At 48.5% G+C, this 26,844-nt stretch overlaps 1 protein-coding gene across 4 annotated transcripts in view; it reads left to right on the forward strand.

The window, feature by feature from the left end:
• The window catches only part of LOC121288594 (kazrin-like), a 190,300-nt gene that overhangs the window by 94,539 nt on the left and 68,917 nt on the right, over window positions 1-26,844 (forward strand). For 3 of the 4 annotated variants that reach the window (XM_041207217.1, XM_041207219.1, XM_041207220.1), the window contains exons 1-2: window positions 2,427-2,557; window positions 21,852-22,043. In XM_041207217.1, coding sequence (XP_041063151.1) covers window positions 2,536-2,557; window positions 21,852-22,043 — 214 coding nt within the window. In that variant the 5' untranslated portion in view covers window positions 2,427-2,535. Of the gene's footprint in view, window positions 1-2,426; window positions 2,558-21,851; window positions 22,044-26,844 lie in introns of those variants that run through there. The other variant, XM_041207218.1, reaches the window with a different exon arrangement.

Genomic DNA, 26,844 nt, shown 5'->3' on the forward strand with positions numbered 1-26,844 from the left:
ATGAGGACTTGAAACATCAACTTTGTTCTTCTCCGCCGATGCTGCCAGACCTGCTGTGTTTTTCCAGGTAATTCTGTTTTTGTTTTGGATTTCCAGCATCCGCAGTTTTTTGTTTTTGTTCCAGTTTCCTGGCCAACATTCATCTCTTAACCAATAGACTAACTGGTCAGTCATCACATTGCTAACTGTGGGAGCTTGCCATGTTCAAAATGGCTACCGTGTGTATCTATAGACAGTGACTGCGTTTCAAAGGTAAATTAGCCGTGAAGTGATCCAGGTGGTCCTGAGGCATTAAATAAGTATAATAATGAGTTCCTTTATTTCCTATCACAACATTAACAGAAGCCTCAGAGAAACGGAGAGGCATTGATATCTTGCCCATTGCCTTACTGTTGGCATTGGTACTTGACCCTTCACCCTGAGCTCTGTGGACTGTGGTCAGCGGCAACAATGGGAGGTCAATGGCATGACATTATGAATAATTATTTGGCAGTAGTACTGAACTGACTTCATGTTCGACCACAAATTGAGCAATCTTTGAGCGTGAAATTTTATGGGTATATTTTGAAATGACTAGTCCACTCAGTCTGAAAATACATGAAGAAAGCTTCTGCACATCCTCACATTGTTACAGTCTAATGAACTCCTGGGCCAACTTGACATACTGTTGGAATTCCCCAAATACTAGGAAATGTTTGAAACATTGCAGATTGATCGCACTGTAAGGGAAGCTGCGAGCAGTAATTGCTTCAGACTTTCAGTCGAGCAGCTCTCAGAGTGAGAACATGTCTTCACGCTGGAAACTAAATTTCAGCCATCTTTCAGATGAGAAGTTAAACCGAGGCCCCATCTGCTCTCTTAGGTGAGTGTAATAGATCCTGTGGCACTATTCAAAGAAAAGCAGGGGAATTCTCCCCAGTATCCTAGAAAACATCTATAGAATACAGGAAAGAAGGAGGCCATTCAGCCCATTGTGGTCCATGTCATCTCTCTACAAGAGCAATTCACTTAGTGCCACTCCCTACCTTTTCCCTGTAGCCCTGCAATTCTTTTCTCTTTGACCTCAACTGGAGTATTGCATCCATTTCTGGACACACCTCAGGAAGCATATGAAGACATTAGAGAGATTCCAGGGATGAGGAAGTTTTCAGTTATGTCGAAAGATTGGAGAAGTTGGTCCTTCCAGAAGAGAAGGTTGAGAGATTTGTTAGAGGTATTCAAAATCATGAGGGATCTAGCCAGAATAAATAGGGAGAAACTGTTTCTATTGATGGAAGGATCGCGAACCAGAGGGCAGAGATTTAAGGTAATTGCCAAAAAACGCAATGGCGACATGAGGAAAAACCTTTTCACGCAGCGAATGGTTAGGATCTGGAATGCAGTGTGTGTGTTGTGGAAGCAGGGTCAATTGAGGCTTTCTAAAGGGAATTGGATTATGATCTGAAAAAAAAATTACAGGGTTACAGGGAAAAGGCAGGGGAGTGACACTAGGTGAATTGTTCCATCAGACAGCCAGCACAGACATGACAGGCCGAATAGTCTCCTGTGCTGAAACGATTCTATGATTCCTATCCAATTCTCTTTGAAGGCCTTGATTGAATCTGCCTCTGCCACACTCTCAGATGGTACATTCCAGATCTTAACCATTTACTGCGTAAAATCCCTCAACCAATGTCACTTAGAAAAACAGGTTATCTGGTTATTGCTATTTGTGGAACCTTGGTATGCACAAATTGGTTGCCATATTTTTGACATTACAACAGACATTACATTTCAAAAATACTTAAGTGACTACAAAACAATTTGGGACATCACAAATGGTGCTATGCAGAAGTAAGTCCTTTCTTTGTTTATATTAGCCTTGCTTTAATCCAGATTCCCGGATACTGGTGCCATTAGGCTACCTACCAGTGTTTAATTCTGCCAGTTCCACAAAACCTGGGACCATGAGCCTGCTGCCAGAATTATTCAGTTATGTTTAACCATGCACCCCAAATCTATAATTAAATCCAGATTGAATGCAAAAGCAGCTTCGCCCTCTGAGGCTGGGCTTAAAATGGTGCTTGGTAACTGTGCTGAGAATGCTAAGTGGCTGCAGTTATCAGTGAACTGGTGTTTGTGAGAGTTCCTTTTGAGAAATAAAGATCAACATCACCTGGTTGAAGAGCAGCCTGGAACCTGAGACAAAGAGACATGTTGTAGGATCCAATTACCAGCACTAAAAATTAGGGGGGGGGGGAGAACACCCCTGAGGTACCAGCTGTAGCCAGTTCAGAGCCTTCAGCTCTTGTGTGTAACACTAGACCAAGAGTTAATGCTGAGAGAAAAAAAATCTCCAAACTTTTCACCGCCTCCCATGACGACATGTTGGAGTACAGAGAGTAAAACCTGCTGGGGGGGGGTCAAATTCCTGCCAGCACAGGTAAAGTTCAACCAGTTTCGTCCTGAACTGGGAGGAGCAGAGTGAGATTGAGAGAAGCAGCAGCCGCCGCAGCAGAGAGACAGACAGAACCTTCAATACAACACACATTGACCATGAAGTCAGACAGGGAAGACTGTAAGTGTAGCTTGTTTGTGTTGGAGGGTTATTTTTCGGTTCGGGTGTTTGAAAGCAGAGCGTTTGCAGGCTGTGTGTGTGTGTGTGTGTGTGTGTTAGTCAGAGGAGCAGGTTCCAGCCACCGGCACAGGCGGTAAGCATGGCAACCGAGTCCAGGGCCTGCTCCTGGGTGTCAGCCTGTGCCTCCAGCCCCCTCTCCTACTCTGGGCAGCTGGGCTGAGGTGGTTTGCTTTACCTTGCGCTGAACCTGTCACCTTTCCCGCCGTCACTCGGCCAGTCACTGTAGGAAACCCATTTGTTTTATTTTACACCGGCTGTGAACTTGAGTCCCCAATTACATCTCATCTGCCTTTCCCCATAAAGGTTGGAACAATTCTGGGTTGGGGGAGTCGGGAGGAATCTGCCAGAGTTCCTGGTTTTTCTGCCGAGTATTAGAAGGCCATTCAGCCCCCTTAACCTATGATAAAAACAAAAAAACTGCGGATGCTGGAAATCCAAAACAAAAACAGAATTACCTGGAAAAACTCAGCAGGTCTGGCAGCATCGGCGGAGAAGAGTTGACGTTTCGAGTCCTCATGACCCTTCGACAGAACTTGAGTTCGAGTCCAGGAAAGAGCTGAAATATAAGCTGGTTTAAGGTGTGTGTGTGGGGGGGGCGGAGAGATAGAGAGACAGAGAGGTGGAGGGGGGGGGTGGTGTGGTTGTAGGGACAAACAAGCAGTGATAGAAGCAGATCATCAAAAGATGTCAACGACAATAATACAATAGAACACATAGGTGTTAAAGTTAAAGTTGGTGATATTACCTAAACGAATGTGCTAATTAAGAATGGATGGTAGGGCACTCAAGGTATAGCTCTAGTGGGGTTTTTTTTAATAATGGAAATAGATGGGAAAAGGAAAATCTTTATAATTTATTGGAAAAAAAAAGGAAGGGGGAAACAGAAAGGGGGTGGGGATGGGGGAGGGAGCTCACGACCTAAAGTTGTTGAATTCAATATTCAGTCCGGAAGGCTGTAAAGTCCCTAGTCGGAAGATGAGGTGTTGTTCCTCCAGTTTACGTTGGGCTTCACTGGAACAATGCAGCAAGCCAAGGACAGACATGTGGGCAAGAGAGCAGGGTGGAGTGTTAAAATGGCAAGCGACAGGGAGGTTTGGGTCATTCTTGCGGACAGACCGCAGGTGTTCTGCAAAGCGGTCGCCCAGTTTACGTTTGGTCTCTCCAATGTAGAGGAGACCACATTGGGAGCAACGAATGCAGTAGACTAAGTTGGGGGAAATGCAAGTGAAATGCTGCTTCACTTGAAAGGAGTGTTTGGGTCCTTGGACGGTGAGGAGAGAGGAAGTGAAGGGGCAGGTGTTGCATCTTTTGCGTGGGCATGGGGTTGTGCCATAGGAGGGGGTTGAGGAGTGGGGGGTGATGGAGGAGTGGACCAGGGTGTCCCAGAGGGAGCGATCCCTACGGAATGCCGATAAGGGGGGTGAAGGGAAGATGTGTTTGGTGGTGGCATCATGCTGGAGTTGGCGGAAATGGCGGAGGATGATCCTTTGAATGCGGAGGCTGGTGGGGTGATAAGTGAGGACAAGGGGGACCCTATCATGTTTCTGGGAGGGAGGAGAAGGCGTGAGGGCGGATGCGCGGGAGATGGGCCGGACACGGTTGAGGGCCCTGTCAACGACCGTGGGTGGAAAACCTCGGTTAAGGAAGAAGTACGACATGTCAGAGGAACTGTTTTTGAATGTAGCATCATCAGAACAGATGCGACGGAGGCGAAGGAACTGAGAGAATGGGATGGAGTCCTTACAGGAAGCGGGGTGTGAGGAGCTGTAGTCGAGATAGCTGTGGGAGTCGGTGGGTTTGTAATGGATATTGGTGGACAGCCTATCACCAGAGATTGAGACAGAGAGGTCAAGGAAGGGAAGGGAAGTGTCAGAGATGGACCACATGAAAATGATGGAGGGGTGGAGATTGGAAGCAAAATTAATAAATTTTTCCAAGTCCTGACGAGAGCATGAAGCGGCACCAAAGTAATCATCGATGTACCGGAGAAAGAGTTGTGGAAGGGGGCCGGAGTAGGACTGCAACAAGGAATGTTCCACATACCCCATAAAGAGACAGGCATAGCTGGGGCCCATGCGGGTACCCATAGCCACACCTTTTATTTGGAGGAAGTGAGAGGAGTTGAAGGAGAAATTGTTCAGCGTGAGAACAAGTTCAGCCAGACGGAGGAGAGTAGTGGTGGATGGGGATTGTTCGGGCCTCTGTTCGAGGAAGAAGCTAAGGGCCCTCAGACCATCCTGGTGGGGGATGGAGGTGTAGAGGGATTGGACGTCCATGGTGAAGAGGAAGCGGTAGGGGCCAGGGAACTGGAAATTGTTGATGTGACGTAAGGTGTCAGAGGAATCACGGATGTAGGTGGGAAGGGACTGGACAAGGGGAGAGAGAAGGGAGTCAAGATAACGAGAAATGAGTTCTGTGGGGCAGGAGCAAGCTGAGACGATCGGTCTACCAGGGCAGTTCTGTTTGTGGATTTTGGGTATCTCCTACCCAAAATCCACAAACAGAACTGCCCTGGTAGACCGATCGTCTCAGCTTGCTCCTGCCCCACAGAACTCATTTCTCGTTATCTTGACTCCCTTCTCTCTCCCCTTGTCCAGTCCCTTCCCACCTACATCCGTGATTCCTCTGACACCTTACGTCACATCAACAATTTCCAGTTCCCTGGCCCCTACCGCTTCCTCTTCACCATGGACGTCCAATCCCTCTACACCTCCATCCCCCACCAGGATGGTCTGAGGGCCCTTAGCTTCTTCCTCGAACAGAGGCCCGAACAATCCCCATCCACCACTACTCTCCTCCGTCTGGCTGAACTTGTTCTCACGCTGAACAATTTCTCCTTCAACTCCTCTCACTTCCTCCAAATAAAAGGTGTGGCTATGGGTACCCGCATGGGCCCCAGCTATGCCTGTCTCTTTATGGGGTATGTGGAACATTCCTTGTTGCAGTCCTACTCCGGCCCCCTTCCACAACTCTTTCTCCGGTACATCGATGATTACTTCGGTGCCGCTTCATGCTCTCGTCAGGACTTGGAAAAATTTATTAATTTTGCTTCCAATCTCCACCCCTCCATCATTTTCACGTGGTCCATCTCTGACACTTCCCTTCCCTTCCTTGACCTCTCTGTCTCAATCTCTGGTGATAGGCTGTCCACCAATATCCATTACAAACCCACCGACTCCCACAGCTATCTCGACTACAGCTCCTCACACCCCGCTTCCTGTAAGGACTCCATCCCATTCTCTCAGTTCCTTCGCCTCCGTCGCATCTGTTCCGATGATGCTACATTCAAAAACAGTTCCTCTGACATGTCGTACTTCTTCCTTAACCGAGGTTTTCCACCCACGGTCGTTGACAGGGCCCTCAACCGTGTCCGGCCCATCTCCCGCGCATCTGCCCTCACGCCTTCTCCTCCCTCCCAGAAACATGATAGGGTCCCCCTTGTCCTCACTTATCACCCCACCAGCCTCCGCATTCAAAGGATCATCCTCCGCCATTTCCGCCAACTCCAGCATGATGCCACCACCAAACACATCTTCCCTTCACCCCCCTTATCGGCATTCCGTAGGGATCGCTCCCTCCGGGACACCCTGGTCCACTCCTCCATCACCCCCCACTCCTCAACCCCCTCCTATGGCACAACCCCATGCCCACGCAAAAGATGCAACACCTGCCCCTTCACTTCCTCTCTCCTCACCATCCAAGGACCCAAACACTCCTTTCAAGTGAAGCATTTCACTTGCATTTCCCCCAACTTAGTCTACTGCATTCGTTGCTCCCAATGTGGTCTCCTCTACATTGGGGAGACCAAACGTAAACTGGGCGACCGCTTTGCAGAACACCTGCGGTCTGTCCGCAAGAATGACCCAAACCTCCCTGTCGCTTGCCATTTTAACACTCCACCCTGCTGTCTTGCCCACATGTCTGTCCTTGGCTTGCTGCATTGTTCCAGTGAAGCCCAACGCAAACTGGAGGAACAACACCTCATCTTCCGACTAGGGACTTTACAGCCTTCCGGACTGAATATTGAATTCAACAACTTTAGGTCGTGAGCTCCCTCCCCCATCCCCACCCCCTTTCTGTTTCCCCCTTCCTTTTTTTTTCCAATAAATTATAAAGATTTTCCTTTTCCCATCTATTTCCATTATTAAAAAAAACCCCACTAGAGCTATACCTTGAGTGCCCTACCATCCATTCTTAATTAGCACATTCGTTTAGATAATATCACCAACTTTAACTTTAACACCTATGTGTTCTATTGTACTATTGTCGTTGACATCTTTTGATGATCTGCTTCTATCACTGCTTGTTTGTCCCTACAACCACACCACCCCCCCCCCCCCTCCACCTCTCTGTCTCTCTATCTCTCCGCCCCCCACACACACACCTTAAACCAGCTTATATTTCAGCTCTTTCCTGGACTCGAACTCAAGTTCTGTCGAAGGGTCATGAGGACTCGAAACGTCAACTCTTTTCTCCTCCGCCGATGCTGCCAGACCTGCTGAGTTTTTCCAGGTAATTCTGTTTTTGTTTTGAGCCCCCTTAACCTGTTGCACCCATTCAGAGCTGACCCGTAGCTTATCTCCATTTATCTGCCCTTGCTTATTCAGATGTAAAGGCACTATAAATGCAAGTTTTTTTTTCATAATCTTGCCTAACGGAATTTTTAATTGGGCCTCCCCCCTGCAGCTTTTTGTGGGTGAATTCCAGGTTTACTACCCTTTACCTGAGGGTAATTCACCCTATGTGTGAATTGCTTCCTGACGTCAGCTCTAAACAGCTTGGCTCTAATTTTAAGGTTATGCCCCCTTGTTCTGGACTCCGCCCACCAGAGGAAATAATTTATATCTATTGATCCTATCTGTGCTTTTAATCATCTTAAACACTTCAATTAGATCATCTTCCTCCATCTTCTATACTCAAGGGAAATCAAGCCTGGCCTTTGCAACTTGTCCTTGTGATTTGACCTTTCTAACCCTGGTATTATTCTGATCACGATCCAGTGACCTTTGCCAAGGAGAAAAGTGTGTGATGAAGTTGGTGAACAGGATTGGTCATGGCTGTGATGCCATCTGTGGTTAAATAGTCCTCTGACGCTGTCTAAGCTTACATGTGAGGCATTGGGACGGTGGTAGGGGTGTTGGTTTGGCTGATGTGGCTAGCAATTGTGGGACTTCCCCTGGAACATACAAGAATGTCAAAAGACAATGTTATTAATTTGGGGAAGGCTTATGGAAAGGAAGGAGCTACTTTGATCTTTTGTGTTTTTAAATGTATATGAGAGACAACTCAGCAAAGGACTGGGGGTCGAAGAGATGGAGAGTGTGCTACTTGTAGAAAGCATCCTACATGTTGACATGCAGTCAAGCCTGTGGTTTAGTGAACATGTGAGAATTTCCTGCAGTTTGTCAGCTTAACCCTTAAAGGGGTGAGGTAATGCTGTGTTGTCCAATACAAACTCATCCCTTTAAGGGTTAGCCTGATATGAGCTGGAGGAAGTTTCACATGTTTGTTGAGCTGATTTAATAGATGTACTTTGAGCTCTGGTGCTGTTGCTGAATGTGTGGTTACACAAATGGTTGTTTTGATCTGTCTGGCCATTGTGCTGTGGCACTTTCATTCTGTTGTAAAGTTCTTGTGTATAAGAGTACAGGACCAGAAGGAACTGGAAGGCAGATTATTGTCTCTTTGTTGATAATATCTGGGAATTTACCAGGTCACTTACTCACTTTTATGTACATGGCTTCATTTTTTTAAGCACAAAATGTTACACATGATTATTTGCAGGAATAGACTGTGCAAATAAATTTTATGAATTTTTCCCTTCTAGTGCAGAGTTTCACATGATAGGGTTGTGTATCAGGAGTCTAGGGTGGCTCTTGTTATGCTCCACACTATGTCTATGAGAAGGAGAAACATCATGCGGCTTCACCACCCACGTTCTTAATCTGATTTCTGCTGTGCAGAAGTTTCTAACCATGCTAATTCAGAAAATAAGCCCATATGCTGGGTTTAGGTTATCGGTAAAATGATTGTTAGACATTTTCCCATTGCTCAGAACAAAAACAGAATTACCTGGAAAAACTCAGCAGGTCTGGCAGCATCGGCGGAGAAGAAAAGAGTTGACGTTTTGAGTCCTCATGACCCTTCGACAGAAGGGTCATGAGGACTCAGAACGTCAACTCGTTTTTTTATTCCCATTGCTCAGTCCTGCCCTGGGCGTGCATTGTTCCACTAAATCTTTCAGTTGATCCCAAGAGGCTCAGTTGGAGGAATGCACCATCCAGCATGGTGGTCAACTGTTTTGACAAAAAGGAAAGGTTCCAAGTTTTCAGAGCAACACCATGCAGTCAGAATCCCCTCCCTTACGCTATTCATAGACACAATAATGATCTTCTGAAGCAGTGGTTTTCAAGGTGTGGTCCGCGGACCGTCGGTCATCTGCTATGGTCTGCCATGTGGTCCACTGGCTGATCCAAAGCGCAAGTCGCTGGTGCGCAATGCCACAGTCAAGGCCATGTGAGAGAACAGGACAAAACCCTCATCACCACCGTCCCCCCCAAAACTCCCACAGAGTCATACACCCAGACTGGCTCCTGATGCAGCATTAGGGGTCATAAGCGCAAGCAGCATGAATAAATAATTTACCTGTGATATTTGAGAAAAAAAATGCATAAATTTATTACATTTAGTAAGGAAAAAGCAGCAAAATATTTATATTTTCCATAAATGCCCATTAATTCTGATAAGTGTTTTGCGCTGGTCAATGAAGTGGGTGAGTTAGGACTGGTAGGTGGCCCTTGGGGTCTTTTGCCCAACCTCGGTCCCAAAGGGCTGAGGGTTGGGCCGTTCCCAGAAGGGGATGTGATCTTGGAAAACAAAAGGTTTTGGCTAGACCCTGTGCCATGTTCAGCTCTGCCAGATACAGGCAATGCTGAATCCTAGAGCACAGTGCTGTCACTGACATAACTCGAGGGACAGGGGAAACCTTCACCCTGTGTCAACTTTACTCTGGGAAAATATCACCACAATTGAGGGAGCATCTACAGCCCTCCAGGGTAGACAATTCCAAAGGTTCACAATCTTTTGAGTGAAGAAATTTCTCCCCATCTCTGTCCTAAATAACCGACCCCTTATCCTGAAACTGCCCCTTTGTTCTAGATTCTCTAGCCAGGGGAAACAATATCTCGGTGTCTACCCTTTTAAGCCTCTTTAATAATCTTGAATGTTTCAATGAAATCATCTCTCATTCTTGTAAACTCATGCAAATGTAGACCCAATTTACTCAGCCCCTTATTATAGGACAACCCTCAATTCCCTGGACCAATCTACAGAACCTTCGCTGTAATTATAGCTAATGCAAGTATATCCTTGCTTAAATGGAGACTAAATTTTTTTTAAATTAATTCTCGGGATGTGGGCTTTGCTGACTGGGCCAGCATTTATTGCCTAGTTTCCCTTGAGAAGGTGGTGGTGAGCTGCCTTCTTGAACCGCTGCAGACCATGTGGTGTAGGTAGACCCACAGTGGTGTTAAGATGGGAGTTCCAGGATTTTGACCCAGCGACAGTGAAGGAACGGCAATGTATTTCTAAGTCAGGATGGTGAGTGACTTGGAGGGGAACTTCCAGGTGGTGGTGTTCCCATCTATATGCTGCCCTTGTCCTTCTAGGTGATGGCGGTCGTGGTTTGGAAGGTGCTGTCTAAGGAGCCTTGGTGCATTCCTGCAGTGCATCTTGTAGATGATACACACTGCTGCAACTGTGCGTCAGTGGTGGAGGGAGTGAATGTTTGTTGATGTGGTGCCAATCGAGCGGACTGTTTTGTCCTGGACGGTGTCAAGCTTCTTCAGTGTTGTTGGAGCTGCACTCATCCAGGCAAGTGGGGATTATTCCATCACATTCCAGACTTGTGCCTTGTAGATGGTGGACAAGCTTTGGGGACTCAGGAGGCAAGTTACTCATTGCACGATTCCTAGCCTCTGACCTGCTCTTGTAGCCACAGTATTTATATGGCTAGTCCAGTTCAGTTTCTGCACAATGGTAACCCCAGAATGTTGATAGTGGGGGATTCAGTGATGGTAATGCCATTGAACATCAAGTGGTGATGGTTAGATTCTCTCTTGTTGGAGATGGTCATTGCCTGGCACTTGTGTGGCGTGAATGTTACTTGTCAGCCCAAGGCTGGATATTGTCCAGGTCTTGCTGCATTTGGGCATGGACTGCTTCAGTATCTGAGGAGTCATGAATGGTGCTGAACATTGTGCAATCATTGGCGAATATCCCCACTTCTGACCTTATGAAGTAAGGAAGATCATTGATGAAGCAACTGAAGATGGTCGGGCCTAGGACTACTCTAAGGAACTACTGCAGTGATGTCCTGGAGCTGAGATGACTGACCTCCAACAACCACAGCCATCTTCCTTTGTGCTGGGTATGGCTCCAACCAGTGGAGAGTTTTCCCCCTGATTCCCATTGACTCCAGTCTTGTTAGGGCTCCTTGATGCCACACTCGGTCAAATGCTGCCTTGATGTTAAGGCAGTCACTTTCGCCTCACCTCGGGAGTTCAGCCCTTTTGTTCATGTTTGAACCAAGGCTGTAAATGAGGCCAGGAGTTGAGTGGCCCTGGTGGAACCCAAACGGGGCATCAGTGAGCAGGTTATTGCTAAGCAAGTGCAGCTTGATCACATTGTTGATGACCCCTTCCATTACTTCACTGATGATCGAGAGTAGACTGATAGGGCAGTGATTGGCTGGGTTGAATTTGTCCTGCTTTTTGTGTATAGGACATACCTGGGCAATTTTCCACATAGCCGGGTAGATGCCAGTGTTGTAGCTGTACTGGAACAGCTTGGCTACGGGTGCGGCAAGTTCTGGAATGCAAGTCTTCAGTACTCTTGCCGGATTGTTGTCAGGGCCCATAGCCTTTGCAGTATCCAGTGCCTTCAGCCCTTTCTTGATCATGTGAAGTGAATCGAATTGGCTGAAAACTGGCATCTGTGATGCTGGGGACCTCCAGAGGAGGCCAAGATGGATCATCCATTCGGCACTTCTGGCTGAAGATTGCTACGAACGCTTCAGCCTTTTCTTTTGCACTGGGCTCCTCCATCATTGAGGATGGGGATATTTGTAGAGCCCCCCCCTCCATTGAGTTGTATAATTGTCCTCCACCATTCACGACTGGATGTGGCAAGACTGTAGAGCTTAGATCTGATCTGTTGGTTGTGGGATCACTTAGCTCTATCTATCACTTGCTGCTTATGCTGTTTGGCACGCAAGTAGTCCTGTTTTATAGCTTCACCAGGTTGGCACCTCATTTTTAGGTTTGCCTGGTACTGCCCTCCTGCATTCTTCATTGAACCAGGGTTGATCCCCTGGTTTGATGGTAATGGCAGAGTGGGGGACATGCTGGTTCATGAGGTTACAGATTGTGTTCAAGTATAATTCTGCTGCTGCTGATGGCCCACAGCGCCTCATGGATGCCCAGTCTTGAGTTGCTAGATCTGTTCGGAATCTATCCCATTTAGCATGGTGGTAATGCCACACAACATGTTGGACGGTATCCTCAATGTGAAAGCGAGACTTCATCTCCACAAGGGCTATGCCGATACTGTCATGGACAGATGCATCTGCAGCAGGCAGGTTGGTGAGGATGAGATCAAGTATGTTTTTCTCTCTTGTTGGTTCCCTCACCACCTGCTGCAGCCTAGCAGCTATGTCATTTAGAACCTGGCCAGCTCGGTCTGTAGTGGTGCTACCGAGCCACTCTTGGTGATAGACATTGAAGTCCCCCCACCCAGGGAACATTCTGAACCCTTGCCACCCTCAGTGTTTCCTCCAAGTGATGTTCAGCATGGTGGAGCACTGTTTCATCAGCTGAAGGAGGGCGGTACATGGTATTCAGCAGGTTTCCTTACCCATGTTTGACCTGATGCCATGAGACTTTATGGGGTCTGGAGTCAATTTTGAGGACTCCCAGGGCAACTCCCTCCCGACTGTATATTGCTGTGCCGCCACCTCTGCTGGGTCTGTCCTGCCGGTGGGACAGGGCGTATCCAGGGATGGTGATGGTGGAGTTTGGGGCATTATCTTTAAGGTATGATTCTGTGAGGATGACTATGTCAGGCTGTTGCTTGACTAGTCTGAGAGGCAGCTCTCTCAAACTCCCAGATGTTCATAAGGAGGACTTTGCAGGGCTGCGATTGCCATTGTTGCTCCCAGTGCCTAGGTCAATGCTGGGTGGTTCATCTGGTTTCATTCCTTTTTTGTGTGTGTCATTGTAGTGGTTTGTTACAGCTGAGTGGTTATTTGATATTTTAGTCCCATGAGTTTCTCCAGTACTTTTCCTCTGCTGAGAGTACCTCAATTTCCTCACTTTTATTAGCCCCTAGGTTACCCCTTCAACTAAGCTGCTTAGGAAGGCTGGGTCAGGATTGTGATGCCAGTGGGTTTCCTGGTTGGGACAGGCTAAAGGCAATTGCATCCTTGGAATGATCCAGGCACCATATGGTTGGCTATCTCCTGGCATTAACCTGCCTGGAACTGGTGACCATGGAGGTATCACATTGGTAAAGTGGTTTGTGATGCTCAACTCATGTCCTTCCCACAGGTGACCTGTAACCATATACATTGTGGTCTTGACTACCAAGGACTCTACAGTGACCACCAATGCCAGATCCTGTTGTAATTTTTTTTCCCTGTTCAGTCAGGCTGCATTGGATCCAGACTGGCAATGTATTGGAGGTCCTGAGAATGAGGATGGAGTCAGAGTAGGGCCAGTGAAGGGGCCCCAGTTGGATCAGTCCACAGCACAGTTCTATTCTCCAATCTTCAGAGTCAAAATTTGTTCTCCCTAAGCACAGTGACTCTTCTGTATTACACAGGCAGATGGAGTCATTATTATAGAAGTCCTCATGATGAATAACCAATCTCCATCCTGTCCTCAACCAGCATCTCCTCACAAACCTTCCAGCAGGATCTGCCAGGTGGTGAGGGGCGTCAATGTTTCATCTCACCCCTGCTCTGAGGACCCTGAGACCAGTGGAGACAACATCTGACAGGGCTGTGAAACCTTTGAGGTTAAATGGAAAATCAAAATCCTTTAATTGGATTGGCACCTGGGGAGTGATTGTAGATGGTGAGCCAATGTCTGTCAAACTGACTGTACTTGGGCAAAAACCTCTAGGAGAGGACAGGAGACTGAAAACTAAAACAGAAAACTTCCCCAAAATTAGACTGGTAGTTTCTGCTTTTATTGTTTTTTTTCAGTCAACAAAAAGCAGACTTGGAAAGCATCTTATCACATTCAAAACATTTTATGTACAATGACCCGCCTCCAGGTGCCATGGTTATGTAGATGAGCAAAGCACGTCATACAAAGCATCACTGCCTTCGTAAATGCAAGTCTTTTTTTTTAATGCTCTGTCAGCCTAGATTTTATGCTCAAACCTTTGAACTCACAGCATTCTGCATTCTGACACAAAAATTGCCACCACTGAGCGCTAAGCTTTAATATCAGCATTCGACTGGTTTTCAGGGATGTGTAATTTCTCGTTTGATTATTCGAAGTTTCTAGAGTGCAACTCACAGGAGCAAAATTCAAGGAAATGTGATAGCCATCACTTCAGCTTTACATGGCAGTCTCTCTCAATGTGAATGTGTGGGTGTCACTTTACATTAATTGTGATTACTTGGCAAAACCTTTCAACAAAATTGAGCTCCCTATGGACATTCAAAACCAAATATTTGCAGATTAGAATTTACCTACCCACCCTTTTTATTGTTGGAACATCACATTGGGTCACAGCACGAGAGGAGAAATAAAAGCAGCTTTTGCCCTGGTGAATGGCCACATCAAATGCACAACTCCTTCTCTCCTGCTCTCCTTGCCCCCTCCCCTTCCCACAGATTCCCTTGGTCTTGTGAGCCTCTGCCACAAAAGTACCTTGGCCATACTGATAAACACATAAGCCGCAATTTTAACTTGATCAGCCATTTTACATCCCGCCTGATTGCATTCTTCTTAGACTTTAATGGGCTGTAAATTGGGTATCTGTCCCGAACCAGCCCATTTCCCAATTAATGGGTTAGGTTAAAACCTCCTTCCCTCCCTCACTCACCCCCTCACGTGCACCCTCCCTCCCTATCTCCCCCTCGCGCGCTCTCTCCCCCTCTCTCTCTCCCCCGCGCACGCTCGCTCTCTCCCCCTCGCACGCACGCTCGCTTTCGCTCTCCCTACCCGTCGCGCGTTCGCTCCCGCTCTCTCCGTCGCGTGCTCATTCTCGCTCTCCCTCCTCCTGCCCGTCGCGCGCTCGCTCGCGCTCTCCCTCCCCCTGCCCCTCGCGCCCGCTCTGCCTCCCCCTGCTCCTCGCTCGCGCTCTCCCTCCCCCTGCCCCTCGCGCCCGCTCTGCCTCCCCCTGCTCCTCGCGCCCGCTCTGCCTCCCCCTGCCCCTCGCACCCGCTCTGCCTCCCCTGCCCCTTGCGCCCGCTCTGCCTCCCCCTGCCCCTCGCGCCCGCTCTGCCTCCCTTGCCCCTCGCGCCCGCTCTGCCTCCCCCTGCCCCTCGCGCCCGCTCTGCCTCCCCCTGCCCCTCGCGCCCGCTCTGCCTCCCCCTGCCCCTCGCGCCCGCTCTGCCTCCCCCTGCCCCTCGCGCCCGCTCTGCCTCCCCTGCCCCTCGCGCCCGCTCTGCCTCCCCCTGCCCCTCGCGCCCGCTCTGCCTCCCCCTGCCCCTCGCGCCCGCTCTGCCTCCCCCTGCCCCTCGCGCCCGCTCTGCCTCCCCCTGCCCCTCGCGCCCGCTCTGCCTCCCCCTGCCCCTCGCGCCCGCTCTGCCTCCCCCTGCCCCTCGCGCCCGCTCTGCCTCCCCCTGCCCCTCGCGCCCGCTCTGCCTCCCCCTGCCCCTCGCGCCCGCTCTGCCTCCCCCTGCCCCTCGCGCCCGCTCTGCCTCCCCCTGCCCCTCGCGCCCGCTCTGCCTCCCCCTGCCCCTCGCGCCCGCTCTGCCTCCCCCTGCCCCTCGCGCCCGCTCTGCCTCCCCTGCCCCTCGCGCCCGCTCTGCCTCCCTCTGCCCCTCGCGCCCGCTCTGTCTCCCCTGCCCCTCGCGCCCGCTCTGTCTCCCCTGCCCCTCGCGCCCGCTCTGCCTCCCCCTGCCCCTCGCGCCCGCTCTGCCTCCCCCTGCCCCTCGCGCCCACCCTCTCCCCCCCTCGCGCCCGCCCTCTCCCCCCCCCGTTCGCTCGCTCTCCCCCCCCTCGCTTGCTCGCTCTCCCCCCCCTCGCTCGCTCGCTCTCCCCCCCTCGCTCGCTCGCTCTCCCCCCCTCGCTCGCTCGCTCTCCCCCCCCTCGCTCGCTCGCTCTCCCCCCCCCTCGCTCGCTCGCTCTCCCCCCCCTCGCTCGCTCGCTCTCCCCCCCCTCGCTCGCTCTCCCCCCCCCCCTCGCTCGCTCGCTCTCCCCCCCTTCGCTCGCTCGCTCTCTCTCCCCCCTCGCTCGCTCTCTCTCTCTCCCCCCTCGCTCGCTCTCTCTCTCCCCCCTCGCTCGCTCTCTCTCTCCCCCCCCTCGCTCGCTCGCTCTCTCTCTCCCCCCCTCGCTCGCTCGCTCTCTCTCTCCCCCCCCTCGCTCGCTCGCTCTCTCTCTCTCCCCCCCTCGCTCGCTCGCTCTCTCTCCCCCCCCTCGCTCGCTCGCTCTCTCTCTTCCCCCCCCTCGCTCGCTCGCTCTCTCTCTCCCCCCTCGCTCGCTCTCTCTCTCCCCCCCTCGCTCGCTCGCTCTCTCTCTCCCCCCTTCGCTCGCTCGCTCTCTCTCTCCCCCCCCTCGCTCGCTCGCTCTCTCTCTCTCCCCCCCTCGCTCGCTCGCTCTCTCTCCCCCCCCTCGCTCTCTCTCTTCCCCCCCCTCGCTCGCCCGCGCTCTCTCTCCCCCCCTCGCTCGCCCGCTCTCTCTCTCCCCCCCTCGCTCGCCCGCTCTCTCTCTCCCCCCCCTCGCTCGCCCGCTCTCTCTCTCCCCCCCCTCGCTCGCCCGCTCTCTCTCTCCCCCCCTCGCTCGCCCGCTCTCTCTCTCCCCCCCCTCGCTCGCCCGCTCTCTCTCTCTCCCCCCTCGCTCGCCCGCGCTCTCTCTCTCCCCCCTCGCTCGCCCGCGCTCTCTCTCTCCCCCCTCGCTCGCCCGCTCTCTCTCTCTCCCCCCTCGCTCGCCCGCGCTCTCTCTCTCCCCCCTCGCTCGCCCGCGCTCTCTCTCCCCCCCCTCGCTCGCCCGCTCTCTCTCTCCCCCCACTCGCTCGCTCGCTCTCTCTCTCCCCTCCTCGCTCGCTCGCTCTCTCACTCCCCCCCCTCGCTCGCTCGCTCTCTCACTCCCCCCCCTCGCTCGGTCTCTCATGCTCTCTCCCCCCCCTCGCTCGGTCTCTCATGCTCTCTCCCCCCCCCTCGCTCGGTCTCTCATGCTCTCTCTCTCTCTCCCCAGCACACAGTTCATGTCATGCTATAAGCTCACAGATCAGGCTCTGTTATGTTCATGTGCTATCTGTTAGTCTCCGGACCCAGGAAAATGCAGCAACAATAGCACCAGCAAAGGGGAAAGGGAGATTGCCATGCACAGGTCACGAGTCTCAGGTTGACCACTGCTCTCCCATGACCTCAACTTTAACAGGTACTTAACTGGACGCAGCCTGTATCTAAATATCCTGTCGCAAATGGTGCTGCCCTTAAGGGCAGCAGGGGCAGGGCGGGTACATGCAGAGATTGTCTGCTCGTGTACAAACAGCCAATGTAGAGCCACCTCAGTAATCTTGTTGCCCTGACCTTGGCACGAGGTAAAGCTCATGTGACTAAAATGACTCCAAGGTCCGTATCCTCCCCGACATCAACAGCAAATATTCAACCAAAGTTAAAGATTACTTTTCTCATTTATGAAAAAAGGCTATATGCTCCGTCCCACTTTATTCTTGACTTCTGTCCTCGGCCTCCTGCTCTCTTCTAATGAAGCTCAGTGGAAGCCTGAAGAACTGCATCTCATCTTTCGATTAGGCATTTTAAAGTCTTCTGGATTCAACACAGAATTCAACAAATTCGGTTCATAACCACTGCTGCCATTTTTTTTGGACAGGTGCTGGTAATGATTCTGCTGTTCACAGGTTTTGTATCTTCTCCCATTATCAAGGGTCATGAATCTTGGGACTTCTCTACCCCAGAGGGTTGTGGATGCTCCATTGTTGAAATTTTTATGGCTGGGATAGATGGATTTTTGGTGCCTTGGGGAACCAAGGGATATGGGGAATGGGCAGGAAAATGGAGTTGAAGCCCAAGATCAGCAATGATCGCATTGAATGGTGGGGCAGGCTGGAAGGGCCATGTGGTCTACTCCTGCTCCTACTTATTGTGTTCCTGTGTGCCATCTCATTTTGCCTTGTACCATTATCCCTTTTATCATTTCATAGCTCTTCTGCCTGCCACCTTATCACAGACCTCCTTATAACAGATCTTCCCTCTGCACTTGTCCATGCCCAAAACCTGTTACATCTGTAATATTTTCCTGTTCTGGCGACAGATTATCGACCTGAAAGACAACTCTAGTTCTCTCTCCACAGCTGCTGCCTGAATTGCTGAGTCTTTCCAACATTTTCTATTTGTTACTGTCTCATTTGTCTACTAGAGTTTTCTTTTGAAATCAAAAACAATTCCTGTTTCAACACTGAGGATCAGGCGTTTAGGCTGGTTTGAAAGAAAGACTTGCTTTTATAGAGCATCAGCTTGGCTTATGTTGCTCTATGACCAGTGAAGTACTTTTTATGAAGTGCAACAGGCAATTTGTGCACAGCAATGAGATAATGAACGGATATTGATGTTGCTTCAGGAATAAATAATTGCTACGACTCTGTGGAGAATTCGTCTACTCTTATTCGAAATAGTGCCTTTTCCATTCACCTGAGGGGGTAGATGGGGACTTGGTTTATCATTTCATCCAAAAGATTGCACCTCTGACAGTGCAGCACTCCCTCAATACTACACTAGAGTGTCAACTGAGATTGTGTGTTCAAGTCTATGGAGTGGGACTTGAACCCATGCCTTTCCAACTCAAGGCAAGGGTGCTACCCACTGAATGACAGCTGATGTGTGGAGCCCGGTTACTCATGAATCTTTGGCAAGCAGTTGTGTTTTTCATTGTCCACTGCTAACACCTTAAAAAAGTCTTTTTACTTGCTGAAGATTCCCATGAGCCCTGTGCCTTTCTGTCCTAATTTTTGCTCCCATTATAAACTGGAAAGCTGTGATTCCCACAGCTATTACTGAGGGAATCCATTGTTGCAGTTTAAATTTCAAATCAAACTCTGGGTCTCTGTCAGCAGCTGCTTATAAGGTACAATTGTCAATATCAATAGAAGATCGAACAGAAAGATGCTTTCTTGAAGCCACAGGGTTTATTTTAGTAGCTCTGCTTTGGTATTGAACCACAGCTTATTAGCTCAACTTATATGAATTTCTTTTGGAAGTTCCTGGGCTGCTTTGCTCTGGGGATGGGGGAGCTTGGTGGTGGGACTGGGTTGAGGAGAGAAGGTGGCAGTTTAGTTAACCACAGACCCCAGTACCTGATTTTGGATTTGGGGGTGGGTAAAGGGGTTGATTTTAAAGATGTAGGTAGGGTTGTATGGCTCTTTGCTTCTCCCAGCTCGTGTAAAATTAATGACGTTCTATGTCTTGTCCCTACTTGACATTTCCCAGCTATTGTACTGCTTTGATCCATTGACTCAGGCAGGATGCGACCTTGATGGGTGGGAATGTCAGCCGTGATGGTCCATTTCACTCCGTCAGTCACCTCCAATCAATCTGCTGACAATGCTGCATCCATTCAGACTGGAGGGAGTTGGGCCTTTGATTTTCTTCCCACCCTCTCATTTGGCTCTGCCCGTTCATTGGAAAATTTACAAAATTTTTAACACTCAGGTTTTGATAGACCGATATGTGCATTGATATAGCGCCTTGTTATATTGTTAAAACCTCTCGGGATGTTTTGCACAGTGTTGTAGTTTGACATGCAGTAACTAGCGTTCTGTTGTATGGAACTGCAGCAGTCTCTTTGAATAGCCTATCAATGCTCACATATGAACAACTGCCAATTAAGTGAGGTTCCATTGGCTGCACTGAAGGGGAGACAAAGACAGATGTTTGGCAAGAGTGAAAACCATAGATGTGACCAGACCAGGGACTTTCTCTCTGTTTTCTCTTCTTCAGATTTCTCTCTCGTCTTCCTCCCCTGGAGATAGTGGGGATCGTTTTAAGTTTGTGCCATTCTGTGTAACAGGCAATATCAATCCAGCTGCTCATCATACATAGAATCATACAGCAAAAGAGGATGCCAATCAACCCATAGTGCTGTGCCAGCTCTTTGAAAGAGCTATCCAGTTAGTCCCAGTCCCCTGCTCTTTCCCCATTGCCCTGCAAGTCTTTCTTCTGTGAGTGTTTTTCCAATTCCCTTTGGAAGCAACTATGGAATCTACTTTAAGTCAGTGCATTCCAGATCACAGCACTTTAATCTATCTCTCCTGATAACAGCTCTCCCAATCTTCATTTCCGTTATCTCCGTGTAGGGGTGGGAAGTGCAGTGTGTATTATTTTGAGATGGAACCACCTTCTGCTAGTATAGCCACTGCACCTCACCAATGATCCCTAGTAGATTTTTGGAACCTCCTGCTGGCCAAGCTCAGCAAGTCTGACAAGGACCCTGTGTTCAATTTTAGTTGTTGAAGCTCAAGGGAAGTAACCAAGGCCAGAACGGGTGCAGAGAAAGTCCTTAACTCTGATCCTTTGTTGAACAAATCTCATATTCCTTACCCATAAAAGGGGGTGAATGAGAGGAGGCTGTGTCAATGCAAATAATGTACTAGGTGGAATACTAAAGGCGAATCTTGCAACACTATGTAAAAGTTTTAAGGAGAGGCTTAAAGAAGGAAAAAAATAGAGGCAGAGGCTGCCAATGGCGGAGAAAAAAAAAATTGGAGATGTGAGGGTCGCAATTGGAGGAGTGCAGAGATTTTGGAGGGTCGTAGGGCTGGAGAAGGTTACAGGGATAGGGATTGATGAGGCTATGGTGGGATTTGAATACAAAATTGCTGAGCGGGAACCAATGCATGTCAGCAGAGTTGTGGATGAACAGGACTTGGTGTGAGTTAGGATACGGAGAGCAAAGTCATGGGTGCGTGGTAAGTGGGAAGCCAGCCTAGGGAGCAATAAGTCTGTAGCCAGTGAGGAAGTAACTGAATCTGAATTGGCTGTGATGCCAATAACCTGCCAATGCTCACATTCCAGATTGTTATAAAATGGAACACGAGCCAGCAATTCTGTATATTAGCTGCAGTTTACTGCATGTTGTATATCTGTTGTGTATATATATCTGTTGCATATAGTAATCCAGACACCCAGTGTAGTGCTTTGGGGTCCAGGGTTTGAATGCCGCCATGGCAGATGGAATTTGAATTTCAATAAATATCTGGAGTTAAAAAGTCTAATGACCATGAAACCATTGTCGATTGTTGTAAAAACCCATCTGGTTTGCTAACATCCTTTAGGGAAGGAAATCTGCTGCCCTTACCTGGTCTGGCCTGCATATGACTCCAGACCCACAGTAATGTGGTTGACTCTTAAATGTCCTCTGAACAAGGGTAATTAAGGATGGGTAATAAATGCTGGCCTAGCCAGTGATGCCCCCATCTCCTGAATGAGTTTTAAAAATCTGAAATTAGTTTCATGGCATCAGCACTGCCCCAGCTCTTCATGTGAACTTCCTGCATTCCCACTCGACATGCACATGACAGAAAGCTTTACAGATGGCCACATGGATTCATATTAAAAGTTTTGCTTTCAATTTCCAAATGAACAGTGGCAATGCCTGGTAGGCTGAGGGATACAGATTCAGGAGTAGTCTTCAGAAGGGAATTGGATAAATGCCTGAAAGAGAAAAGAATTACTGGATTTTGGGGAAAAAGCAATGGAATGGGGCTAACTAGATTGCTCTTCGAGCCAGAAAAGAATGGCCTCCTGTGCAATTCTAAAGTATAGTTCAGTAATGAAGGGACAATTTGTGTCAGTCATTGTTGGAAAGAATTTTCTTTTTCAGTTGGAGATCCTTGATCAGAGTTTGAGGTGTTAACCTGCCTTTTCCTCACCCTTCACCATCACCCCCCTTCACTCTGCCCTCTCCAAACCCAATGAGCTTGCAGTGCTTTTTCCAGAGCTGTCTGTCTGATGCTAGGTGTGTATTTGGTTTGTTGACAGTGCTTCTACGTGAGGAGGTTTCCCAACTCCAAGAGGAGGTGCAGTGGCTGAGACAGATGAAGGAAATGCTGACAAAGGAGTTGGAGGATTCGAATGCAGGGAAATCGGCTGAGATCCTGTCAGTGACTGAGCTGAAAGTGCAGCTTGCTCAGAAGGAGACCGAGCTGGCCCGAGCCAAAGAGGCCCTACAGGGTGAGTAGAACAGCTGTGCTTTACATTGGAATATTGGAACTCACATTAAATGTGTACCTGGCTTCCAACTTTCAGTTCAGCAAACCATTTGCAGTAACTTATACTGTCCCAGGTTTGATTTCCAGTTCGTGCAGAATTAGCTGATCCGAGCCAGGGTGGTAGTCGGAGTACTGTTGTTAGCTTTTAGTGTCCATGGAGGAAGGACAATGTGTCGGGGTTCACTCTCCTGGTTACTGTCCAGTGACTGCATGTGTGGGAATCCAGCTGAATTGTTATGCACTCCATGGTCGAAAATCCACCCAGCACTCATTGTGCAGGCCACGACATGCAAGATGCCAACCTGGGTGGAGCTCACCCCAGCAAGGAGTTAATGACTTCAGGCAAGGACATAGCAACGCGTGCGCGAAGGGGAAGGTGTGCAATGCAGTTGTGAGCCAGGCTGGGACACCCACTTACACTTATTTTGTGTTTAACTGAAAACATTAATTTTTCAAGCCAAAGAATATTGGCTGTAGCTATTTTGTGGTAACTCCACATATTGTGATTCTTTACAAATGGAAATGTGACAATTGGTTTCTGTATTTATCAGTCTGTAGTGGCATTATTAGGAACAATAACCTTGTCATGAGAGGGATTGGTAATTGTCCATCTGTTGAGCTCCGATATTTGCCTATAGCTTCACTGACCCAATGTTGACCTTTTTACTGCAAATTCAGGTGGGAGAGGGTCGAAGGGGTAATTCTGAGAACAGTTGCTTGTCGTTGTGGCCTCCCAGCACCAGTGCCCTTACCCCAATGAACAAAGAATTCAACCAAAATAATTGTGAAAGCAATCCATCTTCTTATGTTGTTACTATGGAACCTGAAGTCCTCTCAGTAAAGAGTGTGGGGGCTGGTGAGAAGTATAGCCCAGGAAAGCCTCAAGTTACTTCTCTGGTCTATGCTGCAATGGCAGATATTAACCAGGTAAATAAAATTAGGCAGAGCAACTATGCAAACAGGGGAGGAAAAATCAACTGGAGTTGAGATACTTGCTCTAGCCAAGCTGTTCCAGTACAGCTACAACACTGGCATCTACCTGGCTATGTGAAAAATTGCCCAGGTATGTCCTGTACACAAAAAGCAGGACAAATCCAACCCGGTCAATTACCGCCCCATCAGTCTACTCTCAATCATCAGTAAAGTAATGGAAGAGGTCATCAACAATGCTATCAATTAGCACTTGCTTAGCAATAACCTGCTCACTGACTCCCAGTTTGGGTTCTGCCAGGGCTACTCAGCTCCTGACATCATTACAACCTTGGTTCAAACATGGATAAAAGAATTGTACTCCAGTGGTGACGCGAGAGTGACTGCCCTTGACATCAAGGCCGTATTTGACAGAGGGTGGCATCAAGGAGCCCGAGCAAAACTGGAGTCGATGGGAATTGGGGAAAACTTTCCACAGGTTGGAGTCATACCTAGCACAAAGGAAGATGGCTGTGGTTATTGGAGGTCAGTCATCTCAGCTCTAGGGCATCACTGCAGGAGTTCCTCCGAGTAGTGTCCTCGGCCCAACCACCTTCAGCTGCTTCATCAATGACCTTCCTTCTGTCATTAGGTTAGAAGTGGGGATGTTTACTGATTGCCCAATGTTCACCATTCGCAACTCCTCTGGTACTGAAGTAGTCCATGTCCAAATGCAGCAAGACCTGGACAATATCCAGGCTTGGGTTGACAAGTGGCAAGTAACTTTCGCACCACACAGGTGCCAGGCAATGACCATCCCCAATAAGAGAAAATCTCACCATCACCCCTTGACGTTTAATGGCATTACAATCGCTGAATCTGCTACTATCAACATCCTGGGGGTTACGAGTGACCAGAAACTCAACTGGACTGGCCACATAAACACTGGCTACAAGCGCAGGCCAGAGGCTAGGAATCCTATGATGAGTAACTTGCCTCCTGATTCCCCAAAGCCTGTCCACCATCTACAAGGAACAGGTCAGGAATGTGATGGAATATTCCCCACTTGTCTGGATGAGTATAGCTCCAACAACACTGAAGATGCTTGACACCATCCAGCACAAAGTAGCCCACTTGATTGGCAACACATCCACAAACATTCACTCCCTCCACCACCGATGCACAGTAGCAGCAGTGTGTACCATTTACAGGATGCACTGCAGAAATTCACCAAGGCACCTATGACCACCACCATCTAGAAGGACAGGAGCAGCAGATAGATGGGAACACCACCACCTCCAAGTCACTCACTATCCTGACTTGGAAATATGTCAGTTTTCCTTCACTATCGCTGGGTCAAAATCCTGAAACTCCCTTCCTAACAGCACTGTGGGTGTACCTACACCACATGGACTGCAACAGTTCAAGAAGGCAGCTCACCACCTTTTCAAGGGCAGCTAAGGATGGACAAAAATTCATGGTCCAGCCAGTGAAGCCCACGCCCCGTGAATGAATAAAAAAAGTAAGTGTATATGTGTCTGTGGACATAGGTTTGTGTGCATGTCTATATATAACTATTGGTTAAAAAAGGTCCAGCTACAATGCTTCCCATGGTTCAACATCACACCCACTCCCACTGTCTTAAGAATTCCTTGAAGAGTACCTGTGAGCACTAATTGCCTATGGAACTATACTCTTACAAAAGTCAGCGCCTTCAGAAAAAGAGCAGGAAAAGTTGGTGATTTTATTTTTTTAAACAGTGTGGCAGGCACAAAAGGTGTCACATTTGAAGGCACTGTTGCCAATTCTCTAAGTTTTCTTGTGCTTTGTCTGCACAAGGCAGCAAAAACTCAACTCAACAGAGACTTACTTGTGGGAGGATGGTGGGAAATAAATTGAAGTACTTCTTCTGAGAGCCACCTTCTCCTTTAAACGCAAATGATGTCTGTACTTAATGAGACAATCTCCTAATTTATTTTCTCTTTATGGAAAAAGATTCACAGGAACCTACAAGTAGGGAGATACAGTTTGATTGCATTTGTCACTTCAAGGAGACATTCCTGGCACTTGGGATAGTCAGGCCTGTACATATTCATCCAAGAACTTAGTTTGTGAATTTAATGAAGAGCTGACTTTTTCTAGAACAAAAGAAGCAGTCTGAACCAGTGCAAAATCTAACAGGATAGAACTGGATGTCCAGCAGCATACTATTATGGAATTCTGTGCAATAACTTGGACTGAAATCATTGAAGTTCATATGCATCAATTGAGACAGTATGGGTTATGGAGTGGGACTTTCTCAAGAGGGGAGTGCTGATTGATAGCACTGCTAATGCTACGTAAATAGAAGTTGTTGTTCTAACTAGTTTTTTCCTTTCCTCTCCTGAAGGCACTGACTCACGCTGGGATTTTACTCTGTGACTTCCAAACACTTTCTAGGACCATTGCAAGACCACAAGTGTCATTGAACTAGTTAACCTTGGGAGGGGTGGCAGGTGGTGGGGATCACAGCCAAGCCAGAACCTGTACTCATACACCTTTTCAAAAGTGCGTGCAAGCAAACAAGCAGGGTCAGGAGCAGGAAAACTGGCTGATTTTTCTCCCCAAGGCACTTCACAGGAGCATTATAAAACAAAATGTAACAATGTACCATGGCCAAGAGCTTGGTCAAAGAGGTAGGTTTTAAGTGTCTTAAAGGATGAAAGTGAGTTAAGGTGGTGTAGGAAACGTATTCCCAAGCTTAGGCCTAAGCAATGGAAGAAATGGCCACCAGTGGTGGAGGGATTAAAATTGGTGATACTCAAGAAGCCAGATACTTCAAGGGTTGCGGGGCTGGAGGAGACCCCAAAATCCAACTAGTTATGTGCAACTCCCTGTTTAGAAGTGTGTTGCCTCAGCCCTTCTCCATTCTGCAGTCCCTGATTCAGTAGCAGCTGGTGGGAGTCTATCTAAAATTCTGGGTATGCCCCTGCTTTGAGGTGTGATCTTGATTTCCTTTATTGGCTGCAGTGTTGCCAATCCACCCTTGAGTTGCCACAGAAAGTCACAAGAGTGACAGTGGATCAAGAAGCCTGGGCATATCCGCCATCATCCAGGAAGCTCTTCGCTGACAGCTGGGTTTACTGAAGTTTTTTAACACCACACACGATCAATGCAAGGCTTTGAAAGCAAATTGATCCCATGTGGCTGCAAATCTATTTGTTTACATTTCAAAATATAAGTAGCTAGCTGTAGTTAACAGCAAGTTATTGGGCTATGTGATTATACAAATATCTGTCCCTGGTCAAATTCTTTCCCTGTGTTCCCTGTATTTTATGCTGTTAACTGGTAACAGTCTGCAACTGAAGGCAGTATTTCACACTGAATATACTTCCACAGCTCGCCAGCTATTTCATCCAGATAACCATTCTTTAATTGCGATCAATCAGTGAATACCAATGGGGTATTTGTCCAGAGGGAACATGACCAACTGGATAACTAAGCTTTTTTTCTCCCTCCCTGCCACACCCCACCTCTCTCTCTCTGCCCCCTACCCATCACCCCCAACCTTAGAACAGGGCACTGAGGCCAAATGTGTCTTCCTAGCTGAGATCAACCATCTTACCACAGACTAGGAATTTAGCCTGAAACCTTAACTGTGCGTATGGTGCACGTGCTGGTCTGTGGCCCCTAATCCTTCGAGGAAGCTCAAATAGAAATGTTAAAGGAAGAAAAGGAACTTTGCTGATGTAAGAACATCTATTTTTGTTTGCCCAGTGGGCACTGCACTGTGTAACAGCATGATGAGATATAGGGTCATATGTGGCGTCTTCTAGTAATGCTCTTGGGATCGGCTGATTTATCTCAGTAGACTT

The sequence above is a fragment of the Carcharodon carcharias genome, chromosome 15 (genome assembly GCF_017639515.1).
Source record: "Carcharodon carcharias isolate sCarCar2 chromosome 15, sCarCar2.pri, whole genome shotgun sequence".
Lineage (NCBI taxonomy): Eukaryota > Metazoa > Chordata > Chondrichthyes > Lamniformes > Lamnidae > Carcharodon > Carcharodon carcharias.